Genomic DNA, 26,815 nt, shown 5'->3' on the forward strand with positions numbered 1-26,815 from the left:
CGGACGGGAGGAGCACGAGTTACATGCGCTGTTCCTTCTGTCCGTCTTCGTAAAGTGTGCTCTGTTTTTGCCTTATGATGAACAACCAACTATAGCACGAGATGTATTAAATATCACCGCACCACTCACAAGCATTCTGAAGCGATATGCAGCTGATGCGCTCATCTGCTTGAGTGATGATGTCTGTGCTGCGCGGAGTCACGTGCTTTCTCACCTGCTTTGCTGAAGCACTTGGGCCCTTGCTAATATGCCGTATACACCTGCTGTCCTATTCGTGCTACAATATTGGAATTAGCACAGCAGATGACAGGTCACTGAGTAGTGATGTGTCCCATCTGAAGAACATGTAGACACTGGCGCATGCAGCTCATACGCCGTTTATTACTGCTTTGGCAGAAACACGCTTGTTCTCTTTCGTATTTCCGACGACTGCACGACCACAATATAAACTCGAGAGCTCGTGGAACCCTTGTGCAAACTCGCAGTTTACAGAATTCAGCGGACGTAGTCCGCGATCACGCTCGCGTGGTCGCCTGCTAACATGGAGGTAAGGAATTAAACCAGTAAAGGACTATTACGACGCTTCGTGCAACGTGTACCCATTTATTGCCTGTTTTGACACTTTCTGATTGTACAAATTCGAGAGTGCACGAGCCGCCTGATTAACTGACGATGTATGAAAGCCATGGTAACATCGAACGTCTGGCTGGCGCGGCTTTTGTCTCGAGTGTAGGTGCACGCTAACGCTGTTAAAACTTCGGTGGGGCAGCTGTGGGCGCTCTTATCGCAGTAGCTCTGTGTCGTGGCGCAAAGATCGTGCCTTCATTTCTTTATCCGAACCTATGTATTTCTTTCTTCGATTCTCACATCGCTATACAACTTTGCGTGAAGAATAACCTGGTATAGCAGAATTGGCTGGGTGACGACGCTATTGTGGTTCACCGAATTCTGAGAGGCGCGGCGATGGATGATTGCGCAGTCTTATCGCACTCTGGCGCTCTGGCTCCGAAAAGCACCGCACTCAGCATGTGATCGCATTCAGTTCGTTGCAGCCGCTGTCTCGGAACATACGCAGGTATCCCGGTAGCCTCTTGGTTCCCAAACAAACCCTGACCTCGCCTCCACTTCTGAGGACGCCAGACGTCTAGCGTGTGTGCTTCGTCATCCAGCGCGGAACCGGCACCAGTCCTACAACTTACACTGTCACCAAGGGATCATCTCTGGGTCTGCTTGAGTCTGCTTTACGTCTTGAGTCCGCTTCATAATTCACCGCGGAACCGGAATCAGTCGTACAACTCGCACCGTCACACAAGGGAGTGTCGGAGGACTAGACATGACTTCGCAAAGTGACTTCGGCTCTTCGGAGTTCCGTTGCGGCGCCTGTGAGCACTCGGCGCCTTCGCTCTGTCCCAAGTCGTTCGCTCTAGCTGACGTGCGGCGCTTCGATGGCTCCGGCGGACTGAAGGTCTTTCCGTACGACAACCGTTATTGCGAACCGTACCAGCCGTGCGCCTGCAGCCCACCGTCTGACAAGTATATGCGGCGTTGTTCTCCGAGCGAGGCAAGCCGTTCTCATTCAAGGAACACTCCGGATGGTGCCTGGTACCTGGCGGACAGCGCTCCGGTTGACGTCAACTGCGGACTTTTCTCTCCGCCATCACGGCACGCGGAGTTGCGTTCCAGCGACCTAGACTATGAACCTTTCAGCACCTACGGTGAGACGGAAAGGCTTATAAAGATTCATTACTTGGCTGAAGAGCTGGTTGCCCGCGAAGCGGCCGTGGCTGCCACTAACCACGACGACACCGACTGGGAGGAAGTCGACAGTGGATCCTGCTCAAGTCCAGAGACGAGTCCTGCCAAGTCGCCGTTCCCGTCGATGACCTCGCTGAGCTTGAAGACCCTGACAGAGTCGTCGCTCATGCCTCTCGCCGAAACAGCGGACACGTCTGTTCGCGCGTCTGTCCAGGAGGCCTCTAGCGGCAAGTGTTCTTCCACGATCTCAGCGGGGGCTTCGAAGAAGCAGCCGCCGACTGAATCCGTCGAGCTGTCGTCGCCTCTTACGTCTTGCGGACTCGACATCGCGAGGTGCTCGAACGATTCTCCCGGAGGACATCCATCGAGTGCTGCGGCGACTCAGGGCTGCGGTCGTCGAAAGAAGGCGGTTCCGCGAAAGAGTCCCACCGCCGACGACCCCAACTTCAAGGGCGCCGTTGTTCACATGCGGCTCCAGATGGTCAACGGAAAGCCGAAGCTCAAGATGGATCATTACTACAAGTGAGATGGCTTACTCATCGCTATATATAGATAAAAAAGCGCTTTAAACTTTTTCATCGTTTTTCATGACCACACAGCCATCACTAAGACAAAGAAAAACTGTGCGAAGCCGGTGTATGCAAATCGGTAAACGCAAGGACTTCTTCTTTGGCCGAACGAATGAATGAAATAAAAGACCATCAAAACGGTTTCATGCTATCTCTGGTTGATTGAAAAGTTACTTTGGCAGCGGTAGCATGCAATCGCTTATATCTCGATATGGATTCGCGATCGGTGAAGCGCAACAAATCGGGCCCTATTCTGTTCAGTTCTTATCAAGGACCGCTTCGCCGAGACTGAAAGACAAATCGGAACGCATTTGTTGGTGATTCCGGTCGCGACTTCCAATGATGGCCGCACAACTTTCTTCCGCGAAGTGCTTCAAATCTATACCCTATATATATACACACGCGAAACTTTCATGAAAAAGTTTCGGGGCGGGGGTTTCGAACAACCCCCCCCCCCCCTCTCGCTGGCTACGTCACTGCTCTCCGCGTTCGCAATTCAAGTGAGCCGTTATGCGGTGTTAGCGTACAGCGATGAGTTGAATCCGAAGCATTTTGTCTTCTCGTGTGAGAGATAAACTATTTTTCTTGTATTAATACTTACATAAACCTTTCACGACGCCGAAAATCACCACTCTTGCCGCGAGAAGAGGATTTGTAAGCGAAAATAAGTGCAAAAGGAAAGACAGGTCGCGACGCCACCTTCAGGTTCCCACACCAACTCGTCATGACGTCACAAATTTTGAAAGCGTAATTCTTTATCTGTGATAAATGAGTTACCTTGTTCTACATAAGGGAGACGAAGAAATAACATCTGGAGTTTAACGTCCCGAAACCACGATATGATTATGAGAGACGCCGTAGTGGAGGGCTCCGGAAATTCCGACCACCTGGGGTTCTTTAACGTGCACGTAAATCTGAGTACACGGGCCTCAAACATTTTTGCCTCCATCGAAAATGCAGCCGCCGCGGCCGGGATTCGATCCCGCGACCTTCGGGTCAGCAGTCGAGCGCCATAACCACTAGACCACCGTGGCGGGCAGGAGTCAAAGAAAGCACGTAGCAATGTTCGGGAAAACTTACTAAGCCAATGCGGCGAAAATGCGAAAAAAACTCAGAAATTTGTGACATCACACTTACATTCTGGTGCTGAGGCTTCGGCGCGAAATTCAAAAAGGAAGCTTTAATTCCGTCATTTTCTCTTCTAATGCAATGAACCCAAGATGACGGAATGTAAGGAGGAGGATTGATCGAGGGCTCGTTTCTTTTGTTAGACACAGCCTAACGAAACCAACAGACAATGAAACTAAGGAAGGTATAGAGAGCATTACTTGTATTTTTAACTGTAGTGTAATAATTATTACATAAATGGAAAGGAATTAACGGAAGATAACGACATTGCTGCTCTCAAATAATAAGTTATCAGTCTCATCTGCCTTGGTGTTTCACTTGTGTGTCATCCCTTTGAAATGGACCTGCTACTGTTATTTAACAGATGAAAAACATACTTTGTTCTGGGTCAGCGTAATCGTCGCAGTCGACTTGCGAGAGCTCGACGTGTTCAACAAACCTGTTATTTGTCCGTTGCAGCAACATGCAGCGACGAGCAGTTCTACGACGTCACTACGCCGAGATAAGCGAATCCGAGGACGAGTTTGAGTTCGCCAGAAGGGAGGACGTTGAGCAGCAAGGTGAAAAAAATGGAGGCTCTTGGCGCTGCATCTTATGGCTCTTCTTATAGCGTGAAAGTTGGACGGCTGTTTCTGAAGCGCAATCATTTCCCTTTGCCGAGTTACCGAGACGTAAAGTTCAGCGAGCTGCTCGGTGGCGCCACCTGGTGGTGTATTGTTCAACTAAGACACTAAGACATAAGCTTATTGCCACGGGTGAAGCCAGGGATTTACTCCAGAAAAGGGGGGGGGGGGGTGGCCACGCTTTTTCTTTGTTCGTCGCATTTTGTATACACGCGAAATGTAAAAATTTCGGGGGGGGGGGGGTCATGTTCCACTCCCTTCTCCCTCTGTCTACGCAAATGCTTATGGCCTCTGTGATTTCACGGTGGCCGTGCAAAGATGCCTTCGCCTGATCTTCTGATTCCCATCTATCCCACGAGATCGTCATTTCACTTGCAAGTAATGACCGCATTGTAATGAAATGACAATTTCTTCACCCAGTAAAACCCGTAGACGGTGTCTCCCTTTCATAAGGATCGTCATTCAAAGCGGATATAAGTTTCGACTGCTCAACAGTTGAGATAAGGAAGACACGTTTAGAGTATTGAGGAAAACAATGAGAAAAATGCAGGGAAGGGGTTGGTAGAACTGGAGTCGTTATAGGCGCAGGTAACGTGCATTATCAAAATAGATGCTTGAATAAAAAAAGGAAATACGAGAGATAGCTGTAATTCAGACTTGAGGACATAATAAGAGCCTGACTAGAACAAACAGGTTAGTAAGGATTGGTTACCGCCATATGTTCTGATGGCAGTGTCAGTAACGATTAGCAGAGACGTGAATTCGTTTTTGTTTTGTTTTTCAATACTACCGTTATGACGTGGCCCCTGAACGCCGCACTTTCGGTTTTAAAGCTTCAATTTAAAAACCGAGATATGGCTGACCGGGCTCCCGGATTTTGCTTGCCGGGACTGCGGCTGCTGTTGCTGCTTTCCCACGCACAGGATTGCACTGGTGCACCGATCGGGAGACACGTAAAGCCATCTTTGCAATATAAAGTAGTTTTACTCGATCGTTGCTGGCTCTTTCCTGGCAGAATTAACCATTGAATCGTACGGTGCCTGGTCTGATCCCAGGGATGCATAAACGATCCCAGATGAAAGAAAGTTTTATTTCCAGCTGGATTATTGAACCTTTCTAGCTGGAAAGATTTTTTGGTTTGATAATTCAGCTATCTAGCACTATAATTCATCTCGAAGTCGATGAATATCCAGCTCGAATATGGCCGAATTCCAGCCGGGAACAGATAGTTCCAGCTGGATATTTATCCACTTCGAGCTGAACTATCGAATCATAAAGCTTTTCAGCTGGAAAGATTTCCGGTTCAGTAATCCATATATCTGGAAATGCATCTTTTTTGTCTGGACGTGAGAAAAGGGTCTAATCCTGGTCGTGGGGCGTCATGGAGGTTTCGTCATTAGTACCGTTGATTTCGCCCAGCAGACGCGATGCTACAAAACGCGTTCCAACTTATGAACGTGTTTACAGCAGCTTATTAACCGGATCACGAAAGTTTTAATTCACCTATATAATATATGCCAAAATGTGCCGTTGGGGCTGAACTGCAACCGCATATAAAACACATGTATTGTTTTCATTTCCAGACAAACAGTGCGCGTCTTGCGCCACGAAGCTAACACCGCTGTGGAGAGACGCCGAAGACGGCACGCCGTTATGCAACGCGTGCGGCATCAGGTACGTTACTTCTCTGAATACTTTCGCTTTATATAATTGGGAGCCTGGCCTCACAGCCCAGAAAGCCACACGAGCCCTCCTGCGGTTCTTGAAGGCAACAGAATTGAGCGACCGCTTGTGATACGCTGCACTGTGTGTGTGTGTGTGTGTGTGTGTGTGTGTGTGTGTGTGTGTGTGTGTGTGTGTGTGTGTGTGTGTGTGTGTGTGTGTGTGTGTGTGTGATGAAATGTGCACTGATGGTCTTTCTCTCTTTTACCCCTTATTCCCTTCCCCATGTGTAGGGTAGCAAACTGGACGTAGTCTAGCTAACCTCCTTGCCCTTCTTGTATTCCTTCTTTCTCTCTCCTTCTCTCTTCGCTTTATATTGATATGGCCTGGGGAGAAAAGCAGCAGTATTTTGAAGGAAACGCGGTGCTGACGTCGTGCTGATTTTTTATTGTGTCCTGCAAACGTTTAGTTATTTAAGCGGTTTTGCTTCAGTTAGCGTAAATCATTCGCACAATTATTAGCCAAGCACCTTGCATCAAGGGAGTTACCAGTTATTAAATGCTACCCTTCTCACAAGCGCTGCTTTTTCTTATAGCTTCCCCGCTCCGCCTTCCGGGATCATTCCCTGGCGAGCGGAAGGTCGCGGAGCCCACGCTCTATGTGCACTATGGTTGGTCTCTGCGCCACCAAGTGCCGCTATGAAGCCGGCCTCTCTAAATTCACTGGAACGGGAAAAGTACCGCGACCGTCCTGCCCGCCGCCATATTTGGTCCAGCGCGGCCGAAGCTGGGGCGGCGCGGTGTTGTTTTCACGCGGAGTAACGCATGTTTTACGCATTCCGTGCGCTTTTGCAGCCCCAAATGAAGCATACTGTTGTTCTCTAACTGATTAGGAAAGAAATAGCGGCAGTTTTTCACTTGCCTACACGCACACGCACGCGTACTAACGCGATAAAGAAATGCGAAGTGCGCGGCATTTACGCGCTCGGTTGTCGGCATTTATTAAATGCGAAGCATTTCTTAGCGAACCTCTGCTACTTTGAACGCATCTATCTATCTATCTATCTATCTATCTATCTATCTATCTATCTATCTATCTATCTATCTATCTATCTATCTATCTATCTATCTATCTATCTATCTATCTATCTATCTATCTATCTATTTATCTATCTATCTATCTATCTATCTATCCGCCCACGACTTTGTGCTCTCATGGCCGCTTCGTTTAATGGGATGTACACCGAATTTGTTATGGCATAACATGACTGTATATATGACGAATATAAATTACAGGTGATAAAATGAAAATCATGACATGCATGCCATGTACGGCACCATTTACATGCCACGCTCATGGTGCGCTCGCGGCCGCTTCGCTAGCTTGATACTCACCAAAATTGGTATGGTGGGACAGGAGCGTATGACAAACATAGATTACTGGTTATAACGTGCAAATCATGACAGGCCATATGAAATATGCTTTACATTACATGGTCTCGGCTGCTCGCGGTCGTTTAATGAAATGCATATATAGCAAAATTGATATGGCGAGATATTTATGCCACGTTAGTGACAGGTGGTAACATGTAAATCATGTCTTACATGACGTACGTGCCATTATTTTCAAGTTACCATCTGGTATATATGTTCGTCATACAGTCACGTCACGCAATACCGATTTTGGTGCATATCAAGCCAGCGAACCGGCCGCGAGAGCATCATGAGCATGGCATGTGAATCATGCCTTACATGACATGCGTGCCATTATTTTCATGTTACCACCTGGTATTTATGATCGCCAGACAGTCACGTCACGCAATACCAATCTGCAGCAGTCAGCTCCCATGGCTCGCTGATCGTTATATGTGAGCCCAAAGGCGTCAATTTTACACTAAATATAATTAATTCTTCCCGCCGTATTCTGTGCAGCCACACAGCCCGTCGCTTGGCATCCTGTTTTCCCGCTGGGAATAGCAAAGAGGGCTTTGCCCGTTTCCCGCCGGTTGCTGCACCTAAAAGCGCAGCACCCAGGCATTTTTCGGTACCTCGACAGGCTTGCGATGAAGTGTCAAAACGATATGGGATGTCTTAATGTTGCAGCATGCTTTTCTGAGGCTATAAAAACGCCCTCCAAAGCGCTCTGCGTCGGCGGCCGGGAGAGCGAGGCGAGCGAGCTGGATCCTTTATGTGGCGAAGCCGCCGAAAGGGCGCGGCGGCGAAGAGAAAACGAGTGCGGTATTTTTCCCGTTACAGTGACTTTAGGCCTCTTTAGGCGTCTCTGCCGCCAAGCCCAACTTTCTCCTGCTAGGTGCAGGAAGCTGGGCTGTGAATTTGAGATTTCTTTTCATAGGAAGAAAAAAATTGAGGTGGACTGCATTAAAACGCTGCATTAAAAAGTATTATTTTTTTCAAGCTTCGTGGCACCTAGGTCATCGCCCCGTTATAAAGAGGAAGTTCATAGCACCCATCCATCAATCCATCCATCCTCTAAATTTACTGTATACGATCCCCATTTGTAGGCATGGGAATGTTAGGTAGTACATGGATTTGCCTAATGTTCGTGCTTTCGGCTGCGTGTGGTTTCGTGTGGTCTGCAGCAGCCGTTTTGTCGCAATACGGAGTCTAGCTGAAGTTCAGTAGTCCCACTTCACCTTGACCTTTTAGGCTGGCCAATTCAGGTCAGCTCACGGGGTTCACAACGAGCCATTCTTTTATCCGAAACAAAAGCCAAAACACAACGACAAACAAAGCCACAAGTGCGTTCAAAGCCGCAAGCACGAAGACTAGGAAAATCCATGTATAACGCATCAATCATTCCCATGGCCGGTGGCTTAACGATCGCAGCGCCACAGTTCCATCTAGTAAATGCTTTAGGAAACTCTATGCCTGGCGGCAGTGGGAGCCGGTGGGAGTGCGTACCTCGTAGTTATCGAGGTCGTGCTTTCGGTACACAAGATACCGCCGAAACGTTAATTAAATCGCGCTTAATTAATCGCTTCTGTGTGTGTTTTCTCGCTTTGAACGCAGGTACAAGAAGTACAAAGTGCGCTGTACCCGTTGCTGGCACATTCCCAGGAAGAACGATAACACCCGCAGCAACTGCAAGGAGTGCGGGGCCACACTTCGTTTCGTGGTGCGAAAGTCGTCCAACTGAATTTTTTTTTTTTTTTGGTCTCTCGTGTAATCTCGCGCAGCGTACCGCAAGCTACCTGTGTATAATAGGCCATGTGAAACATTTGCCGTGTACATAATCTCTGTTTCCTGCAGATGCTGAAGAAGACGTAAGCTCATAAAAAATATATGTTCAATAAACACTTGTCATTAAGTGCCTGCCCCTCTTTTGTACGTCGGGTGTTTTGCCCGCACACATGCCTTCAACATACGCTCCCTTGGGTAGCATATATTTCGTTAGCGGGTATGTTTTACCCCTGTAATGGTGGCTTAGCGTTAGCGCTTAGGCGTAGTGCTTGTTATCTATTTTAACTGATTTACTAGTTCGAAATAATTGAGGTCTACACGTGAATAAGGATGTAATGGAAAAAACTGTATTACACGGACTCGTACAAAACAACACACGTCTTCTTTTCTCAAATTCAGTGTCCAGACTGCCCCACACAACCAACTTCTTTTCATGGGGAGAAGGGAGCACACTCTCTCCTGTCTGGGTTCGCGCTCCACGGTGCGCCTGGCTCATGTCTGTCAATGGTTCCATGTTCGCAGTCGCAGGTTCTTGAAGAGACGGCCTTTCGTTTGGTGTTATTTGGTTTGCCCGTCTGGCTTTGGTGTTCTATCGTTTTATTACATCCTCCCCCCCCCCCCCCAAATGAGTTTTGATCATTTTACTTCTGTCTCCAAAGGGTAGAGCAGTTGTACCAGACGTCGCAGAGTGATTCCAGTGGACAACTTTACAGCACAAGAACGCACTGCTCCGTCACGGCCTTTGAAAACTTCGACCACTCTTCCTGTTTTCCACATATGTGGCTTTGCATGGTCTTCATGGACAATCACAGTCTACCGTAAGAGAATTGTCCTGTCTTGACGATATTAGGTGCGCGGAGCGCAACTGTAGCAGGTATTCCCTTTGCCATCGGTTCCAAAAGGCGTTGACAAGTGATCGTCGGTACCTCCAGCGTCGATTAATGTCAGCTGGGAACAGCGCTTAACTTCGAGGCAAGGTAAAGCTATTAGTCTCTTTCCTGTCAACAGATGGGATGGTGTAAGCACTGACGCCTCACCTGGCTCCTCTAGGACATAGGTGAGTGGGCGCGAGTTTATCGCTGCTTCCACATCCGCCAAGACTGTAGTGAGCTCCTCAAATGACAGGCTTTGACGTCCGAGAACTTTTCGCAGGGAAACCTTCACGGACTTTACCATTCGCTCCCACCAGCCTCCCCACCAAGCTGCCTTTTCTATTATGAATTTCCACGTGATGCGCTGAGAGCCGCAGTAGTCTTGAATGTCACGACTGCGAAGAATTTTCCAGAGGCTTTGCACTTCCCTCGATGCCTTCTTAAAGGTCAAAGCGTTATCGCTGTAAATAGTCTGCGGTAGACCCCTGCGCGCTACGAAGCGTCGAAGGGCCAGCAGAAAACATTCAGTTGCAAGGCTGGAAATTAACTCTAAGTGCACTGCTCTCGTCGTTGCGCAGGTAAACAAGGCGATGTAACTCTTTGCGCTTGACGTTTTACTTTTGGTGAAAAGAGGGCCGGCGAAGTCGATGCCCACAACTTGAAAAGGTTCGCTCCGGTTCACTCTGTCACCCGGAAGGGGAGCTGTACGTGCTGTGGCCGGTTTGAGTCGGTGCTTGGCACACAGAGAGCATCGCGATATCACTTTCTTCACTAGCTGCCGACAACGCGGAAACCAGTAACATTCGCGCAGTTCAGACATACTGCCGAGAGCGCCACCGTGAAGAGTTCGATGATGAGCTGCAGCTACTATAAGTCTGGTTACGACATGATCTTTCGGTAGAAGGATTGGATGCTTGACGTCTTCGGATGCCTTTGAAAATTGAAGACGACCTTTCACGCGCAACAATCCCTGTGCGTCAAGGAAATGGTGAAACTGTGCTATTGGTGAGTTCACCGTCAGGCTCTCTCCCCGAGAAACTGTTCCTATCTCTTGCTTGTAGTATTTACGTTGCGCATGTCGAATCCAGTGGTTGCTGGCCTCTTGAATCTCGTCCGCTGTGAGATATGCTGGGTTACTCCCAATGTGACGTCGGCAGTTTCTTACAAACCTCATGACCCACGCGGTTACTCTTATCAGACGTGTGTAACTGCTAAACTTTTCTGCTTGTAGCAAAGGGGTCATTTCAGTTATTCCTGTAAGCAGCTGAACTGCGTTCTTCCTCTTTTCGTTGTCCGCTTCATGGCTGTGACACGCATTATCCAATTCTTTTGGTGGCCAGAATTGAGATTTCTGTTGCAGCCAACTTGGGCCTTTCCACCACAGTGTGTTGTCTTTTAGGGACTCTGCACGCATCCCTCGTGTCAGGCAGTCAGCGGGGTTATCGGTGCCTGGGCAATGCCTCCAACTTTCTGGGATGCTTAATCTCTGTATCTCAGTCGCCCTATTTTCAACAAATATGGTTTACATTGCTTGGCTGTGCCCTTTACCCAACAGAGGGTGATCGTGGAATCTGACCAAAAATACACTGCAGTTGTTTGATCAAGGACACTATGAAGATAATTAGCCATTCGTACTCCAATCAGGGCCGCCATCAACTCCAACCGGGGCAGAGACATCACCTTCAACGGGGCCACTCGGGACTTCGCGAAGATGAGGTTTGTGTTCACTACTTCGCTCTCGTCTTGCGTCCGTAGGTATGCACAGGCGCCGTAAGCTTTTGGGCTTGCGTCGCAAAATATGTGCAGCTGACAGGTAGCCTCGTAGTAGGTCAGTATACAACGGGGAAAAGAGAGCTGTTTGAAGTTAGTCAGATCTGAGCGCCAGCTTCTCCATTCTGCCTCTAAATCATCCGGCAGTTGCTCATCCCAGCCAACCCCTCTCTCCCAAAGGCGCCGAAAGAGCACTTTGGCTCATATCACAAAGGGCGCTACCAGTCCCAAAGGGTCAAAGATCCTCGCTGATGCCTGCAGCACCGCGCGTTTTGTGCTGACTCCTGTGCATGCTGTGATCAGTACGGTCGCGGCCGATATGGACATTTCATCTTTAGTAGGTGTCCACAAAAGCCCCAGTACTTTATGTGGTTCTTCCGGAGCGCTGCTTTGTTCGCCCAATGTCATCCTAACTTTTTCGGAATTGGATGACCACTTTCTTAGGCACATTCCAGCATCGGTCATTATTTTGTTCGCTTCTGCAGCTATCTTCAAGGCTTCGTCCTCAGTAGCTGTTCCTGTAACTAAGTCGTTGACGTAGAAAGAGTCTTTGAGTATGCTCACCGTTTTCTGAAAACCGTCGCCCTGGCTTTCCAAGTGGTGAAGAACAGCGGCGTTTAACAGGTATGGGCTCGCCGTAGTGCCGAATGGCACTCTTTGCATTCACCACTCCTCGATGTCTGGAAGGGTGTCAGGGTTGTGGGGTGCTTCGCTCTACCAAAGGGATCTTAGAGCATCCCTGTCCTCAGGTCGCACGCTGATTTCAAGGAATGCTTTCTCGATATCTGCCACGAGAGCAACCGGGTGTAGGCGGAAACGTAGCAGAATGCGCACCGTGTCGCTAATGAGCTTCGGCCCTTTATCCAAATGTTCATTTAGTGACGACTGTTCTGGTGCATGAGAAGAAGCGTCGAACACTACGCGAAGTTTCGTTGTCTTTGACTGAGAGCGGATCACTGGCTGGTGAGGCATGTAATATACATGCTCAGATGCTACTTCATTTTTTACTCTTTCTGCATGCCCTTCGTTCATGTAGCTTCTGATGGCCGTGTCGTATTCTTCCACAGGCTCTTTGCTGCGGCACAACCTCTTTGTAAGACTTTTGAGCCGTTTCATAGCCAGGTAGCTAGAAGTTTCTTTCCACGGAAGTGACACTTCATAGCGCTCACCTTTTCTTTCCACGCTGCTCAGAGCGCGTGGTTGATGCTTTCTTGCTTCACGCTCTCTTCATTGGTGACTCCAATGGCGTCCAGTTCCCAAAACTTTTGCAGTATAGTTTGCTCAATTGCATCGCTTTCCAGACCAATCTTTAAAATGCAGACATTTGTCGCCATGGTCAGAGAGCTGTTGAGAGTGAATGGACCCTGGAATGTCCAACCAAACTTTGTGTCGATAGCTGTTAAACCGTTGTTGTGTGCACAGCGGCGGACCTAGCTGCCCGGATAGTAAGTTCCACAAATGATCCGCTCCAATCAACAGTGCAATTCCTGGAACCGCTGGCATTCCTGGATAAATGAGCTTGTCAGCGATAAGTCCTCCATTAAACTCCATTTCCTGCACAAAAGCATGGTCAACCGGAACTGGTGCAACGTCTTTGCATATGAATGGAACTTCTACGGCCTCAATGGTTGTTTCACTGTCGCTGTATTGACTCCGCAAGCGCAGTTCAATGATTCGGAATGTTTCCGTTTTCGCAGCTGTCAATCCGAAAGTGTTGAGGTGGAAGTCCTTGTGTCCCAAAACACGCAGGTTAAGCGTTTTAGAGACTCTTCTCTAATAAATGTCTTTTGACTTCCGCCGTCTAATACACCACGGATGTATCCGCATTTGTTACCACCGACGGCCCAAGTGCGGAAAGTCTGTAGAGCGACTTCTTTGTTCATTTCTTTTTCAGCGGCCGCATGTACATTAGTTGTGGTAACTTCTTTCACAGCTTCTTGCGGACGATCATTCTTTGCTTTCTTCCAGTCGGGGTTGCACAAGGAAGATACATGGCGTTTGCCGCAGTGGATGCACTTTACTTTTCTTCTGCATTCTTTTGACTGGTGCCCCCACGACATACAACGAAAGCAGCCGCCCGGCTCGTGCCAATTTGTTCGTCTTTTCTTCCGGCGGGAGGGGAGCCGTGTCTCGTGTTTCGTCGACTCGCAGAAGAAACACCTCCTCGCCTGCACCGGCTGCGTGTGAAGTACCGCGGCGTTTGGCGTATGGTTCTTTTTTCCCCGCTCCGTTCGGCTTTGCTCTCTTTCGTGGCACGGACGCTTTCGACGCATCTTTCTCTGCTTTCTGTCTCGACGAGGAGAAATTCTAAAATGTCGGTTAGCCTATTGTCTACTCCTGACGCCGAAGATGCTTCTGAATCGTGTGGCGACTGACTCGCCGACTTTGTTGTGCTGTTGGCTCGGCGTAGTTCTTTGTGGAAATCCACAATCATTTCTTTGGGTAGCTCCGAGAGGATCACGTCGCTTAACATTGCCGAGTAAGACGACGCATTTATGTCCAATCCCTTCAGTCCACGAATGTGGGCTTGCACGTGATCGTACAAGCGCCGTAGCCCGCGTGCATCCTCCCTTGAAGCAACGCTGGGAAGAGCTCTCAATTTTGCGATATGCTATTGTTGAATTCGTTCTTTGTTGCCGAATCGTCTCTGCAATATTTCGATAGCATCTTCATAGCAAGCTTCCGTCGCCTGCAGCCCTCTTATCGCTGTCATAGCTGGCCCCGTGAGCAGTGATCTTAGGTACTGCAACTTCTCGGTCTTCGAGAGTCCTTCGTTCTCGTGCACTGCTTTACGGTAGCGTTCCCAGAAGGCTTGCCATGCGGAAAGCTCACCGTTGAACGGTTCCAGCCGCAGCTTTGGTAGCTTGACGCTATGATGGTAAGCCTGGGAGGGCAGCGGATGAGGTGTTGCTACGCTGCTGGAGGTGATGGCACCTGCCTGTACCGACGCCAGGGGCGTAGACAAGGGGGGGGGGGTTGGGGGGGTTCAAACCCCCCCCGAAATTTTTCAGTTTTGCTTGCGGATATAGGCACGCACACATACAAACGCACGCACGAACATACATAAAGTATGGTTGAACCCCCCCCCGAAAAAAATTTCTGGCTACGCCCCTGACCGACGCTATCTTTGCCTTGAGGAGGCCGATGGCTTGGTTGGCCCAGTCGTCGTACTGGATGTTTTCTTCGTACTCCTCCTCGAAGGCGTCCTCTGGCAGGCAGGTTTCCATTTCTTCGTTGATCTTTCGAAGATCGGCGTTGTTAACCTCCAGCCGTTACAGAATGGCACTGAGCTATTCAACACTAGCGCTTTCAAGCACCGATGTTGCCTCGTTGATGATGACGGTGTTCTGTCGTCGTCGGGAGCGTCGCTTCACTTTCAGCTTTTACATCCTCTTTGTCTTTGTCCCTACCGGCAACCTTTAGGACCTCTCTACTTTAGTATACTTTCTTCCCTGGTTTCGGCACCATTATGTTATCTATTTCAACTGATTTACTAGTTCGAAATAATTGAGGTCTACACGTGAATAAGGATATAATGAAAAAAGAAACATGGTTGATCCCTTCGTCATAGGAATCGGAATAACACGAAAGTAAAGCGCGCCCTTACAGATGTAACTGAATCTTTGCTGTACATTGATATAAGAGAGCTTGCAAGATGTATATTAATGTCTCGCAGCTATAGCACCGTTTAACGTGGATGTACCCACTTTGATGATTGGTGGTACATCTCCATCCTGACGACTGACGTCCATGCTAAATGATTAAACAACCCCTTGTGGTAGCTGTAGTAGTTAACGGTGAAAGCGTAATCAGAGAACGAGGTGTGATAGCCAGAGGAGCGTCGCATATTGGACGCAGAACTTGGTCGCCATCCCGCGGCATGTTACAATGTGATTGGACACCACGGCCGGACTAAATGAAAACGCAAAGCGCGTCGCGCCGCCCCGGTGGCCCGGCCGCGATTTTTCTCGGGATGAGCGCGTGAGCGGGGAACGCGGTGTTACAGCCAGGTGAGGCAGGCGCGCGTCGCAGAGCTATTTTTGGTTTGGATTAGCGTGACGCAATGAGCCAGGCAGACGCTTTTACGACGCTTGCGCTAATGTCGCCGCCTCGCGGTGTGTTAAAGCATTGACAAAATTGAGCTATTGAAAACGGGCCGAATGGGACGTGTAACGCGTTGGAGGTGCTAATTGCGAAGGCCACAGTAATGACGAATTACTTTACTTTACCACTCCCAGAGAGCAACACCACTCCGCCGACGGGGAGAGTGGTAGATATAAAAGGCGCGTTTGTGTCTGCGACCGTGGCGCAGTGGATAGCGTGCCCGGCACCTGTTGTCGCGGACCGAGCGGTCGTGGGTTCGATGCCCATTGACGGAACTTTTTTTCTTTGACATCTGATTGTGTACATTTTTTCGACGTCATTTCCGTGACGGAAGTACGTCGCTGAAGTCTTGGTGGACCCCGGCATAAAACACTTTCGTGTTAAAAACTGTATTACACGCACTCGTACAAAACAACACACGTCTTCTTTTCTCAAATTCAGTGTCCAGACTGTCCCACCCAACCAACTTCTTTCCATGGGGAGAAGCGAGCACACTCTCTCCTGTCTGGGTTCGCGCTCCACGGTGTGCCTGGCTCATGTCTGTCGACGGTTCCATGTTCGCAGTCGCAGGTTCTTGAAGAGACGGCCTTTCGTTTGGTGTTATTTGGTTTGCCCGTCTGGCTTTGGTGTTCTATCGTTTTATTACAGTGCTGCCAAGCTCGACCACCCGGGTTCAATTCACTGCCGTGGTGGCGGCATTTTGATGGGGGCGAAGTGTAAAAACATAGAACCTTTTACCTGCCAGAACAAATTTCATGCCCCTTCCCCCCCCCCCCCTTAATGCAGCACGCCTCATAATCGTATTCTTCTATTGGCACGTTAAGCCCCAGAATTTTTTTTAGAGGGGGTGCAGGCTATGTTGCATCCCATGAAGAATCTGAGCTACAGGCTCAATCGGTTTGTAAAAAAAATCGTCAAAACAAAACCGTTTCAGGGTCGCTTTAAAAAAATGCTACTTATTGATGACGATGAAAGTGGTGGTTTGAATGAACGTACAGTGAATAATCCCCTAAGTCTGAAATCCAGACCTCTGTCCTTAGAGAGTTCGCCAGAAACGTTAAGATTATTTTTTCAGAAAGTCACATGGTTCCTTCTTTTTTTTTTATTGAAATGATGAAATAGGAGAGGTTGGAGCCATTATAGTGGCACCGGCTACTCCTTCTCGCTTAGAAGACAGAATATGTAGTAACAAGATTAAAAGGGCACAAAATGCAATACAGTAGAACACATAGGAAAATACGCACAGCCGAACACCACATGGCAGTTCATAAACGTCTAAAACGTCTAATGGGTTCATATGTACAAAATACGCACAGCCGAACATCACATGGCAGTTCATATACGTCTAATAGGTTCATATGCACACAAGTGTTGTATGACAAGTTCAAATGGGAAAAGTCAGTTCACCTGTATACGTTCAAACTCAAATATTCTGTATTGCTTGACATACACAGGAAAACACACTGACACAAATGATGACACATAAAATCAAACGCACTATCACAAACACAACACAATTCCTTCAGTATGAAGGGGAAGTCGACATCGTGTGCAGATTCAGATGATGCCGCCAGTTGCGATTCAATCAGCACACGCTGGTTTGGACATCGACGGTCGCCGTGCACCAACGCGGAAGTCTGATCTCTGGTGTACGTCGGACAGAAGACCTCTCTGCTACCATTGCGGTGAGGCCGGTCACATCTACCGCGAATGCCCGTACCGACAGCTGGGACTGCGCGTGTTGTAGTTATTCTTTTTCTTTTACAAGCATCGAGTCGATGCTTTTCAAAGGGGGGACTAATGCCGCATGGTTGTGTGAGCACCAACGGGTAGAAGAGGACAAAGAAGTTCGCTCTGAGCCGCTTCTTGGCCTAACGAGCCCAACGTGCAGAACAACACAAGGTTCTCGTCATAAGTGTGACAAGATTGAAGACTTGCCGTTGGCCATGGACCTAGTATTTTCGTCAATGTGAAAGGTCTTCTATCTAAAAGTAGCAGACTTGCTCGTAATACTTTTCGTTGTGATTCATATTTTGTGCACTCGATAAGTAGATGATGTACATCTTCGTCAGGGTGGCCGCAGGAACATTCTGTACTAGACGCACGTTTTATCCTGTGTAGGAAGTGTCGCGTAAATGCTGTGCCAAGCTGTAGGCAGTGGACTAATGCTTCAAATCTCCTATTTTCTCTCAAGTCTGATGGTCATTTTCCTAAGACGACTCGAAGGTGCAAGTCATCTTCTTTTCTTCTCCGAGTCGACTGTATCGATAGGACGGGCCACACTATCGTCAAAGCATACTTCGAGGAAGAATTCGAGTTCCCGTGAAGCCACACCTCAAGGAGAAATCGGCATATAAAAAAAATTACACCATCTCCCGCTAAAGGGGACCACGAGGCGATGCGAAGCCGGAGCACTTGCACGATCGCATTCCGTTGGCGTTCGTTGGGCACGCTACCGACCTCGCGTCGTGGAACGCGAAGAGGAACACTACGCGCGTCGTGTCTTCCCTCTAGCCTGGACGTTAATTCTCACACGGCGAGCGGGGAACGCGGTCGACAGGCGCGCGAGAGGGAAGCAGCGTAGGAGAGGAAAGAGAGAGGGGGAGGGGACGCGCATGCGCTGGCGCTCATCGCGGCGCTGCGCAGGAAAGAATTTCGGCATGTCGAGCCCGCATTTCAGAGGAGTCAACCGAAGCAAGCGCTGGACTGAACGCGCGCAGCGCTCTACCACTGGAAGGAGAGGAGACTAGAGGAGGAGAGTCGAATATGCGCCGCGAGAGCAGAAGCGAGAACGCAGGAGAAGCGCAAGCAGCTTCTGGGAGAGAAGTGGAGAGAATAACGCGCAGCTGTTGGAGAGAGGGAAGAAGGAGAGTTGCGCATGCGTAGTGTGAGTGCGGACAAGCAGGCTGCGGGACATACCCTCGAGCAAGAGATGCTTCGCATCTAAAACAATTTCAATTGATCTTGTTTGGCCGGACGTAGCGCAAGAATTGACGGCGCGACGAAAAACGCTTGCAAGTCAATTAACAAAGAAAAACAAAGTCACGGTGCCTATGTTCTTAGTGTTTCGTCCCCGTCTTTAAATCGGCAATATTTTTAGGGTTAGCGTATATTCTGCAGCTAAATTTCACTGTCCAGAGGTGCAAACTTCTATAAGCAGAGAATTCTGCCTGTATATGTGGCTTCACAGCAGCCTGCGCCATGGTGCCGTGATGCCACACCAGACCAGCGTTTCCGGTGAAGCAATGTATATAAGCAACCGAAGCTTCTGGCGCTGTGTTTTGCTCGATTTTTGTAGCGTTAGCTACACTTGCCTACCGGAGCCGATTTCGTGTGGATCCTCATGAGCCGTGCTGCGCATGCGCGAGGATCAGTGATGTCACACAGCTGGCTCACCGCTCTCCGCCACCGCGATCTCACGCGCTCTCCGCCACCGCCGCGCGCGACTCGCCGCTGCTGGTCTGCGCGTTCGGGAGGAGTGGCGTCGTAGCCGCGGCAGACACACTGGCGCCGGCGCGCGCACGGACTCCGCCACCGCCGCGCCCGACTCGCCGATGCTGGTCTGCGCATTCGAAAGGAGTGACGTCGTAGCCATGGCAGACACACTGGCGCCGGCGCGCGCGCAGCTATTCGCCTTCGCTGTGCAGTCGCCGTCTGACACTGCGCTGGAGCCGCTTGATAGCGCCTCCGACTGGCGTTTGCAGGTGGGTAACGCCATGGAGAAGGAGAGCGCAAATGATGCTCAACGGCGCAGAAGAGCCGAGAAGCTTATCTCATCGCATCCCGAAGTAGTTGCCTGGCAATAAGCGGTTCAGCGTACGAAGAATGAACAGAAGAAGGCTAATAATCCTAGACAATCTGGAAAGCTAAGAATAATCAGCTGAACCTTTGCTAACGCTACGTATATCCTGGCATAGCCGAGCTAAGCCACTGCAAATCCTTTTTTTTTTCTTTTTTAGAGATATCAGGGCGTGGTATCGCTAAAAATGTCGGCTTCGAAATCTTTCGGGTCCTGCTGCGCCTCGAAAAGAAAATGTCACGCGGTCCCTTATGCATTTGCCTAAGACGACTCGAAGGCCATCTCCTGTTTTTTCTCAGTCGTGCTTTTCACAATGGCCTGCCTTTGGTCCCTGGCTTTAAGTACAGATGGGAAGTAAGCAGTTCTCGAAATGCAACATCAGGGGCCTTCGGCCGCCATTATCGTCAGATACATGTGTGGCCATAACCCTGCTATTTAAACAATGACAGCACAGGTTCGACAGTGTAAACTAAAGTCCCTAGATTTTTCCCTGTTCTTTCTTAAGTACCGACAACCATTGAAGCGCCGTCGACGAATCTCATTGGCTAACGGTCGTTTTCGGTAGCCATGTTCTTCCTAACGCTTTTCCAGCACCCGGTGAAACGCGATCCCCCATTCACTAATGACAGGTGTTTCACGGGAGGAGAAAGGCACGTCGCGTTAGCATATTGTTCGCTGAAAGATGCGTGGCTAATGTACTTAGACGCGCATGGCTTTGTAAGTCTTCCAAGTTAGGAAGAAAATGGCGTCGCACGCCAGCTGTGCGTGAGAGAGGGCCGGGAAAGGAGGCAGTTGTCGCTACTTAAGTCAAAAGGAAAAATCTAGGGACTTTAGTGTAAACGTATGGGGCAGACATTCCGTCCCCCCTCCCCCCCCCCCTCCTCGTGCGCACGCCTATGCCTTCGCTTGACAGAACTGCAGGGGGCTCATTGTCCTGCTGTGTCAATGAGTCAGGCTCACTGTGCCCACTTTCACCGGGCACGCTCGTCGCAGCTGTGTCAGTTCTCCTCTTCTCGTCGTTCTCTAGCATGCTTTTGTAAGTCGACACCACCGGCCTTGAGATGTTCTACTATCGCTCCAAGTGCTAATAGACCAGCCTCCAACGCGTCTTCGCCTGTACTGTTTCATAGTTCTTGTAGTGGAGACAGACAAAACGGGGGGGGGGGGGGGGCGGGGGGGGGGGGGGGGGCTTCGGCTGCGTCTTGCTCACTTTTGAAGCTTGTTTCCTCAAAATAGGCCCACCTGCGGCACTTGTTGCACTGGAACTTGGTGTCTCCATCATCTTATGTTCGCGGTTCTGGCTCCATCGGCATGTTGGACCCTGTTGAGGCGTAGAAACTGAGGCCGCCTCTTGCCCGCAGTCGGGGTCACTGTGTGCCGGAGTTGGTGCTGTCCAGGAGGCCAATATGATAGTTTAATGATGAGCATCGTAGCTCGACTCAACACGGTGATCGCTGCAGTTGATATAGCGGTGAGAAATATAACGAATGCAGTTGATATAACCAATGAGAAATCCCTCACTTCGCAGCGGGGCAACCGGCATCATACATATAAATGCATGGTGCTCTGCACCGCCATGTAAATCCCGAACATACAATTACCACTGCATGAAAAGGGCGCAGCGGCATCCTTGCGGTGAGGTTACAACTTCCGTAAAACAGCGGGGTGTATCGTATAAAAGATATGCGATATGAAAGGCGAGCATTCAAGAAAAAAAAACGGTTTTCGTACGCTTCGTGAGTAGAGCAAATTTTATTGTGATAGCAATTATATGGACAGTTTCGGCTGGATTTTGCCGTCGCCGTCGCCGCCTTCATGCACCGTATATGTAGAAGTATGTATATGTATATCAAAGTCCCAAAGAAAAATAATTCTGAAAAATGCTTGCGAAGCGCGGAGTCGAACCACTCGTTCCGCAGCGCGTGGCGCTAACCACTACGCCAGAAAGCGCAGATCCTTCAGGCAGCTAACGGCGAGCGTTATATACACACCCTTTACCCCTGGCAGGACTCAGAGACGGCAGGCGCTTATAAGCGTTTCTTCATTACCAGCTAGATGGCGCGAGGAGCGCGACGCGCGGATTTAAAAGTCGTCGGCGCGCTCGCTCGCTTCTTCTTATATTTGCGCAGGGAGAACTTTGCCCTTCGGCTGTCTGCTCGCGCGGCTTTCTCGTGCTGAGGGGAAGAGGGATGTTTCGAGCTTTCACCGTGCTGTCCGCGCTCATGTTACGGAGCGTACAAAAGCCACTCGAGCTCTAGGGACGCCCCTAAACGAACAAACAGAAGATGAGCGCGAACTATCAAGTGTCACAGCTCGACACTTGAATCACGCTAGTTTCCTTCGCTGCTTCGGCCGCCTTTCCAACAGGAGCGCTCTTCAAACTGAGAGTATCCATTGGCGAGCCTCACTTCGTATAGCATCAGTTTCTTGCTATCGCATTCATTGCTTCACCCTTGCGGCGAAACTATGACTTTTTTTCTTACTACCTAGGCAATTTCTTACTACCTAGGCAATTTTTTATGTGGTCAAGAGCCATGTCTGACCAGTCCCGCAATGATATATAGTATAGTTAATTCTCGTCGAAGTAACAAAACAGAAACCACGTTGTTACGCTTAGTATTTCTTGAACTGCTTATTTGCTGCTTAGCTTTGCGAACGACAGCGAGAATTTTGCAAAAACAGCACATTTGGTAGACAAAATTATTAAAACACACACACACACACACAAATCACCTCCTCCGCCGATAGGTTCCAGCAGTGGGGCGTACAGCGCAACGTCGGGTGCGCTGCCCGCCTCACCGGCAGAAGAACCTCTACAGCCATCTTCATCTTATCGTCGCCGAGAGCCGACCAAATATTGCAATTCTCAAAAAAAGAAAAGAAACGCGCAGGCATGTCAACATCAGCATTGTTTTTATGTACCAGCACCCGCCTGTGAGCAGCTGTATATGCCGTCCACACCGGTGGGTAATAAACAAGCGGGTGATAAGTGGTCACTTCTTGAAATTTGAGAAACAAGACAGACAACAGTTTGAGAACAACAAACAGATGCCGTCCGCGGCACGAAATCGAGACTGACCACTGCGCACTCACGCACGACTATAGTAGCAGATGCGACGGCATAAACAAACCGTGAAAGAAAACTTAAAAAAAATAAACTAGAGTAAAAAAATGCATTGTATCCCCGAAGGTCGCCAGCACTTGCTTGCCCTGTAAAAACGAGTTGAAATATTCGCGCGCTTTTCCGGCAGTGCCAAAAGTATATCCATGGCATCGACCATTTGCGACACGTTCGCGCTGCCGTATATTAAAGGGACACTAAAGAGAAACAATGAATTGGTTTAGATTGATAAAGTGTGCTCGGAGAACTCTTGTGTTGTTTATTTCACCACCACCGGTTTATTATTAGAGGAGAAAACGAAGTTCAATGTTTCATTTTTAAATTTCGCGCCAAACTTCGTAATTCGTGACGTAAAAGACTTCAAAGAGCATTTAACGTATTTCGGCGCCACTGGCTCGACGAAATTTCCACAAACTCGTTATGTCAAGTCTCTGGCCCCCTCAGAGGATACAATGTACTTCGATTTAACCGATTAGGAACTACGTAGGGCCAAGCAGGCACCGTCAAAAATATGTGACGTCACGGCAAATGGTGCGGGAATTCCAAGGTGGCGTCGCCACCTGTATTTTCTTTTCGCGCTTTTTCTCTCTTATGAAGCGTCCTCGCGCAGACAGCGTGGTGTTTTTTGGTATCGTGGAAGACTACTTTACTAATGCGAGAAAAATCGTTTTGCTCTTTAGTGTCCCTTTAACAACATTGACCCTTATATAATTAAGCATTTTCAGGACGTCTCACAGAGAAACTTCCTACCTTTGCATCACTTCATACGAAATTCAGCGCGCCAGAACTAAAAAAAAAAAACTACTGCAACTGCAGCCGCACGACGGCTTGCGGCCACGTCCTACAAGTCACAGCGCGCATTTCCTCCCGAAGGCACGCAGTCACCGCACCCCCGCCCTCACGCACATCTACCTGCGCCTTTCGCGCGATGAAAGACGGGCGAGGAGGCGCTTCCTCTCTGCATAGGGAGCAATCAACGGCAGCCCTCGCACGCGGAGCGGAGTTACCGCATGCGCCATTTTCTCGACGGAGATGGCCGGCTCATCTCATCTCTGCTTCAGCCGCGTCGCGCGTTTTCTTTCGCAGGTAGAACATACGACGGCCGAAGCGATGTTGTCGATTTGGACTTCATACTGAACATGACGGCGACGGCAAAAACCCGCTGAGAATGTCCATATAATTGCTATCGCAATAATATTTCTCCACTCGTATTGGCGGGCATTGCTTCGGTGGCTGCTCGCTGTCATATTTACAAGAGCAGCTTGGGCTTGTTGGTACATAACTTAAGTGGAATAGCGCACATTTAGACAGAGGCGGAACTAGCAAGACGGCAGGTGACGCTTGTGTCATCTTGTTTGCTCCGTTCCTAAGTGTGCGCTATTCCACTTATGTTATGTTTACAAGCATCGCGCGTCGACGAACGTGTGGAGATGCAGTATGTTTGAGCGTGTCAGTAAAACAGGTTCTTTGCGTCTCTATTCAGAGTTGACCGTGGCTCCTCGGTCGATTTTTGGTGCACTTTTGATGATAGCATTCGCAACAACGCACCCCTGATTTTCGCGCCCCAGGTTTTCGGAACAAGAGGACATCTGTTCGTTGACCCGCCCGAACAAGACCACGAAGAACGTTTAAACGCGGTGTTTCGCGTTAAAGGACGTGAAGTATCACCGCAATGCCGCCCTGCTGGACTGTTTTGTTGCGACGCGACTTCGCATTTACCAACACTGGCTCAGTCAGCCGGACGCTTGCGATAACGACGGATACCGGTGGCAATGCTGTGGCTGCCGTCAACTTGAAATGACACAGTGCTATCGTGCCGGCAAAATTTGAGCTTGATTCACGTGTTTCAAGCTGCGTGACTGTTTTAATTTGCGCATTTTTGTTTCGATAATAAACTTTTCTTGCACATTCAACAAGTGGTATCGTGTTGCTCTGCTACTTCAAATGAGGGAGAAGTAGATTACCCGATTATAAAAACAAAAGTATAATTAAACCTCTCGTTAGAAATGGCTCAATTGAGCACAGGAAATTCAGTGGGGCAGACGCTAGGTTTTCTTTTTTTAGACAATGCAGATTTTTAAGGAGCCCCTAAACAACCTCTGAAAATCAACACCTCCTTATAAAATAAAAAGAACGAGTGCGTTATTCTCTCCTGGCGCTTGTCGTCTTTTCGGCACGATTCGTTACGCCAGGAGTTTGTCCACGTAACGTCATGAGAAAATAAGCTCTCAATTGGTCCATATGGTATATCAGTGAGAATTGTCTCCTACCCCGCTTTATGCAGTCGCTCACCGTTCTGCCTTGTCTCGCTTGACTACCGTGCGCGATCAACTGATTTCAATTCGTTTCGTGAGTTTTCGACTGCGAAAGCGGAAGCGCGAAATCCGGGTAAGTTCCACGCTTAGTGCTGACATTGTCCACGTGTTTTATGAAGAAATAAGTGGAGAGGACAAGACAGCGCCTGAAGGATAGCGAACGCGAGAAAGAAATGATTTTCATGTCTTTGAACCCGGAGTGGTTTAGGGGCCCGTTAAAATGAAAAATGCTACGACAGTCAGACTTTTGCTGTCCTCGCACATGAACTCGACGTCGTCGAGGCGTTTAGTGAGCCGCAGCTAGACTACATTGCAATGACACGCATACTATATCTACATCGCTTCAAAAGTACGTGCACCTTTAGTTTTATTTAACGTCAGAAGTGAGACGGCATGAGTGAATTGTAGTTGTCACTGCTTTCCCGCATTCTCACCGCCGCAACCTGTCACAATTGAGACGAGGTGATGTGCCGGGGCGGAAATCGTGCCGGACTGAGCAACCGCGTAGCTGCTCCCGGTGTGTTCGGTCACCAGCAGGTGTCACCGCAAGGACCGCTAAGTTAGCGATCCTTGCGGTCGCCCGCGTACGAGGCGTGCGCAGTGGCGGCAAACGCTAACGCAAAGCTTTGCGTACGCTATTCTAAAACTGACTATTGACGCAGCCTGCGAAAGCAACGTTCGGCTCTAGCTCATTCTTCACTCGTGAAAATGCGCTGTAGCGGATTTGTTTCCGATCGCATCCCAGGTCTCAATAGCCGACGGCCTGGGAAACGCGGCATTCGCCGTCAGCGCAAATGTCGCTAGGCGGTCATTGATGAGTGCGATTGCGTTTAAGATATCCAACGAGAGCGCTTCGCTGTGCTGATTGACATCGGCGGTCGCGCACGCGATACCTTCTACAAACGGCAGGAACCGATCCTCCACCAAATGCTTGAATAGCACATGCGGCACCGATACTACTGACTGTTTCGACGACTCTGCGTGTTCAGGCTTCTCGGCGTTGGTATCCGCGTCTTTCGACACAGCAACGTCGCTTGGGAGTACAGCAAAGCTGTGCCTCTTGACGATCTCCTCTTCGAGTGAGCGCTTTGCACGTGAGAATCAAGGTCCGATCGAAGTAACGTCGACAAACAAGTGGAGCAGGTCACCTTGCAGAAGGAGCAACTTCGATAGTGAACCAGCATGTCTTCCAAGGACGTGGCCGCGTGCATGCATCTCAGGGGCGTAGCCAGAAATTTTTTTCGGGGAGGGGGGGCGTTCAACCACACCTTATGCATGCTCGTGCGTGCGTTTGTATGCGGGCGTGTATATATACATATGCAAAACTGAAAAATTTGGGGGGGGGGGGGTTGAACTCCCCCCCCCCCTGGCTACGCCCCTGATGCATCCATGCTCTCTGTGTACACAGTGAACAGTGTACCGCGAGGCCGCACAGCACTTCCGTACCTCTGGTGGCCGGCGGCTTGGTCACGCGGGAACGGAAGTGTTTTCTGTCCAGTGGACGTTGCTGCTTCTGCACGCTGCCGAAGAAGCATGGGCTGCAGTAGACGCGTCCGCAAGCCAAGAAGTAGTGCTAGGACGATACCGTTGAGCAGAGCGAACACACTGGCACGCTAGCGGGCACTTCGTGAACAAGCAAGATACACCGGCCATCGAGATCGTCGTCGAATCCTTTCAGAAGGTACCTTTTCTGATAAGATGCGGTAGCCATCGCTGAGCACGCAACACGAGACGGCAAATAAGCAGTACGGCTCTTGCGTCTCAGTCGTTTATATAGGCAATCAGTGTATACAGGTAACATGACTGGCCACGATGACTGCGAGGATTCGTGCCCGGTATCGAAGTGTGTGGCGCGCGTGCGCCCGTTGATACGTGACGGTGACTCTCAAGAAATGAA

At 49.4% G+C, this 26,815-nt stretch overlaps 1 protein-coding gene across 1 annotated transcript; it reads left to right on the forward strand.

Annotated features, from left to right (window-relative positions):
• Window positions 1-393: 393 nt before the first annotated feature.
• On the forward strand, window positions 394-9,018 carry LOC119399873 (GATA-type zinc finger protein 1-like). The gene is made up of 4 exons (XM_037666754.2): window positions 394-2,277; window positions 3,912-4,012; window positions 5,659-5,749; window positions 8,767-9,018. The coding sequence occupies exons 1-4, from the start codon at window positions 1,334-1,336 to the stop codon at window positions 8,891-8,893; spliced, it is 1,263 nt and encodes a 420-aa protein (XP_037522682.1). The 5' UTR covers window positions 394-1,333; the 3' UTR covers window positions 8,894-9,018.
• Window positions 9,019-26,815: the final 17,797 nt, after the last annotated feature.

The sequence above is a fragment of the Rhipicephalus sanguineus genome, chromosome 1, assembly GCF_013339695.2.
Source record: "Rhipicephalus sanguineus isolate Rsan-2018 chromosome 1, BIME_Rsan_1.4, whole genome shotgun sequence".
NCBI classification, from domain to species: Eukaryota; Metazoa; Arthropoda; class Arachnida; order Ixodida; family Ixodidae; genus Rhipicephalus; species Rhipicephalus sanguineus.

Coding starts and splice junctions, on each gene's coding strand:
- LOC119399873 (XM_037666754.2), top strand. CDS start 1,334: ATGACTTCGCAAAGTGACTTCGGCTCTTCGGAGTTCCGTTGCGGCGCC. Junction 4,013..5,658: donor GGAGGACGTTGAGCAGCAAG/GTGAAAAAAATG, acceptor TTTCATTTCCAG/ACAAACAGTGCGCGTCTTGC. Junction 5,750..8,766: donor TGCAACGCGTGCGGCATCAG/GTACGTTACTTC, acceptor CTTTGAACGCAG/GTACAAGAAGTACAAAGTGC.